Source organism: Priapulus caudatus, unplaced genomic scaffold (assembly GCF_000485595.1).
Source record: "Priapulus caudatus unplaced genomic scaffold, Priapulus_caudatus-5.0.1 Scaffold75, whole genome shotgun sequence".
Taxonomy (NCBI): Eukaryota; Metazoa; Priapulida; class Priapulimorpha; order Priapulimorphida; family Priapulidae; genus Priapulus; species Priapulus caudatus.
Genome location: NW_014577136.1, coordinates 18343 through 22562, shown reverse-complemented (window position 1 = coordinate 22562; position 4220 = coordinate 18343). Strand labels below are relative to the sequence as shown.

The following is a 4220-nucleotide window of genomic DNA, read 5'->3' as shown; positions in this document are numbered from 1 at the left end:
TTCCCCCCTGTCGGTCAAATCCTGTAACACGCTGCTCAGGCTCACCTGATAGCCATAAAATTTAATATGATCCAGAACTCTGGCGCACACATTCCTCTGCCTCCGCCGTCTATCTCCCTATTCCTATGCAGGCCCAGCCATGTCCGTTGCGTTATATTGTAGGGGAGCATGCTGTATGCCGGGGTGCAGCCGGGTTCATGACGATATTAACAGTTCGTTTTAGTGAGGCACCAGTAAATTGTATGGCATGGTCTTGATGCGCGAATGTATTCAGGAAGTTTTACAAAGATTATTCCACTGCTTAGGTTCGAGAAAAATAAATTTGGAGTTGTTTTGGTCATTATTGAATATTTTAATTCTATTTTAAGCAACAAATCTTTCAAATATCATGTATTTTTTCTAAAAATTACAGTGAAACACACTTTTTTGGTGCTAAATCACAATGCTCAGGAATGCCACCAGAGGCCACCATTTGCCTTTGGTAGATTTTCAAAAATTTTCACGGGGCGGAGGGGCAATGCCCCCAGACCCCACTAGGGTGGCCTTCGCCTCCCCGTGGGCAGCTCGCCCTATCCTAAAGCGGCGCGGCACTATTTTCAATTGCTTCGACACGCCTTTGTATCAAGGGCGGGGCAGCTTCGCTCCTGGGGCTCTAGATGAGCTTCAATCTCATGGTTTCCTGCCGCCTCCGCTGTGCGTACGTCAATCTCTGCTATTCTTCGCATGCCTTGTCATTGGGAAGATGGATGGACAATCATGACGATTCCACCAAAATACTTGCAGCATCCATTCAGGTAAAACAGAAGGGGGATTGAGTCCATTGTGATATCACGACAATGGCACCTGTTGAAATAGTACGGCTGATAACAATCTGTATCATCAACTGACATGAATAACAATGAAGATGCGGTATCATTTCATTTTTACGGGGTTGAAATCAATATTGAGCGTGATCATACGCCTAAGGGCTTGTTGCTAATAGTGTTTTTCTCTATTAATTTTGTCACATATTCGTATTTATAAACTAGAAAAAGGCAGTTGGCGCCACACTAATTGGTAACCCCCGTGGGTCTCGCCCAAGAGTGTGTAACGTATTACGAAGTTTGGTCGGCTAGGTCACATTAGGGCCGGAGTTATAGGAGGGGAGGGAAAATATGACTTCAAAGTCAAAGGTCAAGGTCAAAAAAAGACCGCCATGTGACCTGGTTCTGGTACTGCCGACACACATTCTCCCCAAGATGTGTAAGTATTACTCAAAGTTGGTAGCCCTAGGTCAATTAGGGGCACGGGATTACTACGCACAGGGGAACGCGGGAAATATTATTGAAGTTCAAGTCAAGGTCAATGGTCAAATAATTTAAAGGTTGCCGTTTTCGGTCACGTGGACACCACCGTCTTCCCCAAAGATGTGTAAGTATACGCACAAGTTTTGGTCACGCGTAGGTCAATTAAGGGCGAGTTACTAGACGGAAGGGAAAAATATGATCAAAGTCCAAGGTCCCAAAGGTCAACTAAAAGCCGCTCTATGACCTCGGTTTTGGTACGCGACACACATTCTCCCAAGCATGTTGTAAGTTATACTAAGTTTGAGTAAGCCCTAGGTCAAATAGGGGCCGAGTTATAGCAGTGCGAAAGGCAAATATGATGAGCGTCAAGCGGTAAAGGTCAAATAAAGGTCGCAGTGACCTGTTTTGCTGCTTACGCGACACACCTTCTCCCCAAGATGTGTAAGTATACAAGTTTGTAGCCGCTAGCGTCAATTAGGGACGAGTTATAAGCAGCAGAAGGAAAAATATGAAATCAAGGTCAAGGTGAAGCGTCAAATAAAGGTCGTAGTGACTCTGTCTTTGGTAGCCGCTAGGCTCAATTAGGGAGTCCGAGTTATAGAGGCGGAAGGGAAATATAATCAACGTCAAGGTAAAGGTCAAATAAAAAGCGTCGCGACGTGACCTTGGTTTCTGGCTACCGCTGCGGAACCTTCTCCCCAGATTTGTAAGTTACAAGTTTGGTAGCGCTAGGTCAATTTAGGGGCCGGTTATAGAGCGCGATAGGGAAATATGATCATGGGTCAATGCAGTAAGCGTCAAATAAAGGATCGCAGTGAACCTGGTTTTGGTACGCGGCCCACCTTCTCCCCAAGATGTGTTAAAGTGATTTACCAAGTTCGGTCAACCCTAGCCTGTCAATTTTAGGCCGGCCCGATTACAGAGCGAAAGGGAAATATGATCAGCGAAAAGGTCAAATTAAACGAGTCGCAGTGACCTGGTTTTGGTACGCTGCCCACCTTCTCCCCAAGATGTGTAAGTAGACCAAGTTTGGTCATGCTAGGTCAATTAGGGGTCGAGTTATAGAACGGAAGGGAAAATCTCTGCGGCAGACCGAGCGGTGGCGGCTGTACAGACATGAAACCATAGTATTCCCGCCGACTTCGTCGCGGGGGATACAATTAATTAGGTTTACACTCGTGTAGTTTTTCATATTTTTCACGTATTTTCAAGTTTTTCACATACTCAATGTAGAGTGTCAATCTTGCAAACATATTTCATTAGTGAATTTTATCGAGAATCATAACCTTCGAAATGCACTCTGTGAAAAATGCTTCCGATTTATCGCCGTGAACGCTTACCTGCAATGGGCGGTCCGATGATGATGCCAACGCCCTGCGCGAACATCAGATAACCATAGCTGTTGTTGAACTTTGCCATTCCGAACAAGTCGATGATAACGTTCGCTATCGCACCGAGCTGCGTTCCGAAGAAGAACCCGAACAGGATGCCGCAGAAAGCGAAGACGCCGTACGAGTGGCCGACGTTGAAGAGAATACTCGCGACGCCGTGCCCGAGGATCGACAGCGTGTACAGCCAGAGGTTCGCATACGGCCAGTGCGGAACAAGGGCAGTGACGCCCGCGAGCGGACGTCCGACCGTGTTTGCGATTCCGATGATCGTGAGCAGGTAGATGGCGCTGTCGTGGTCGACGCCCATCTCCTTGAGGTAGTCGCTGACGATGAAGTACACCGTGATCGTTCCGACGTTCCAGCAGATCATGCTCAGAGCGAACATGAACATCTTGACGTCTCGCAGCAGCGTGAGATCGAACACGGCCATCTTCGTCGGCGACCGCTTCGTGTCCAGCGGCCGCATCATGACCCCGCAGAGAACGAGGTTGAGCGCTATCGCCCCGTTGATCAGCATCGACCCTTGCCAGCCGTACGCCACGATCACCTTGTTGAAGACGACGGCGAAAAGGATGTTGCCGAGTCCGCCGCCGGTGCAGGCGATCGCCGTCGCCAGGTAGCGCCATCTGTTGAAATAAGTTCCGACCATGACAACGGACGGCGTGTAGGCGAGTCCAAAGCCTAGACCTATAAAAAAAACGATTACGAATTTTTTAGGGTAACAAAAACGTGTTCTAGATTCGTACCGATCCTGCATCAATACTGCAGGGTCTCTAGGAAACGTTGTGCATTGAAAATTAAGTTTCACAATAATTATGAGAAGTATACACAGGGGCGTGTACAGCGGGGGGGGTCCAGGGGGTCCGGACCCCCCCCTGCTCGCGCAGAAAACGTATCTGAGGGGTCTAATTTCAAAAATTTTCCTGACCCCACCCCCCTTCGCGTGCTCCCAAGTTTGGGTTACGGTTAGACCCCCCCCCTGGTACAAATCCTGTACACGCCCCTGATACAATGTTACCAGATGAATGTGGTAATTAATTAATACTATTGAATTCTACAAAGAATGAGCAGCAACAAACACTTCCCCGTGTAATTATAGTTTATAATTAATCAATTGTATTTATATGCTGCAAGCATTGAACATATTAAAAATAATGATCATCATAAGCAACAATGGTTCCTTCTAGACACAATGAAGTGATAATGCAATCCTCATTTCACGCAATGAAAATCAAGACCAAAAATTTGGTGATTACATAATTATAATGCATCGAATTATACCTGCTGTTATTCCAAAAGTGATGATCAAGTGGTAAACATTTGTAGCAAAATAGCTTGCTACCATTCCAGTTGTAGCTATCAGACCTCCCAAAATGATAGTGAATCTGCAGCCAAACTTGTTCAAGAAAACACTTGCTAAAGGACCTGGACAATGTATATAACAGTTATTAAACACGATAAAACTCACGATAAAGCAGCGATTCCGAAACATTTTGATATTACATATTGCACTCTTGGTGATTCCCAAACCCTCGTGGCAAAA

General features: G+C 46.2%; 1 protein-coding gene across 1 annotated transcript in view; it reads right to left on the bottom strand.

The window, feature by feature from the left end:
- Positions 1–790: 790 nt before the first annotated feature.
- Positions 791–4220, bottom strand: part of LOC106821470 (monocarboxylate transporter 3-like) — an 8329-nt gene continuing 4899 nt past the window's right edge. The window contains exons 3-5 of the mRNA XM_014826294.1: positions 3959–4102; positions 2627–3364; positions 791–843 (exon numbers count right to left, since the gene is read on the bottom strand). Of these exons, the coding sequence (XP_014681780.1) occupies positions 791–843; positions 2627–3364; positions 3959–4102 (935 nt within the window). The remainder of the gene's footprint in view (positions 844–2626; positions 3365–3958; positions 4103–4220) is intronic.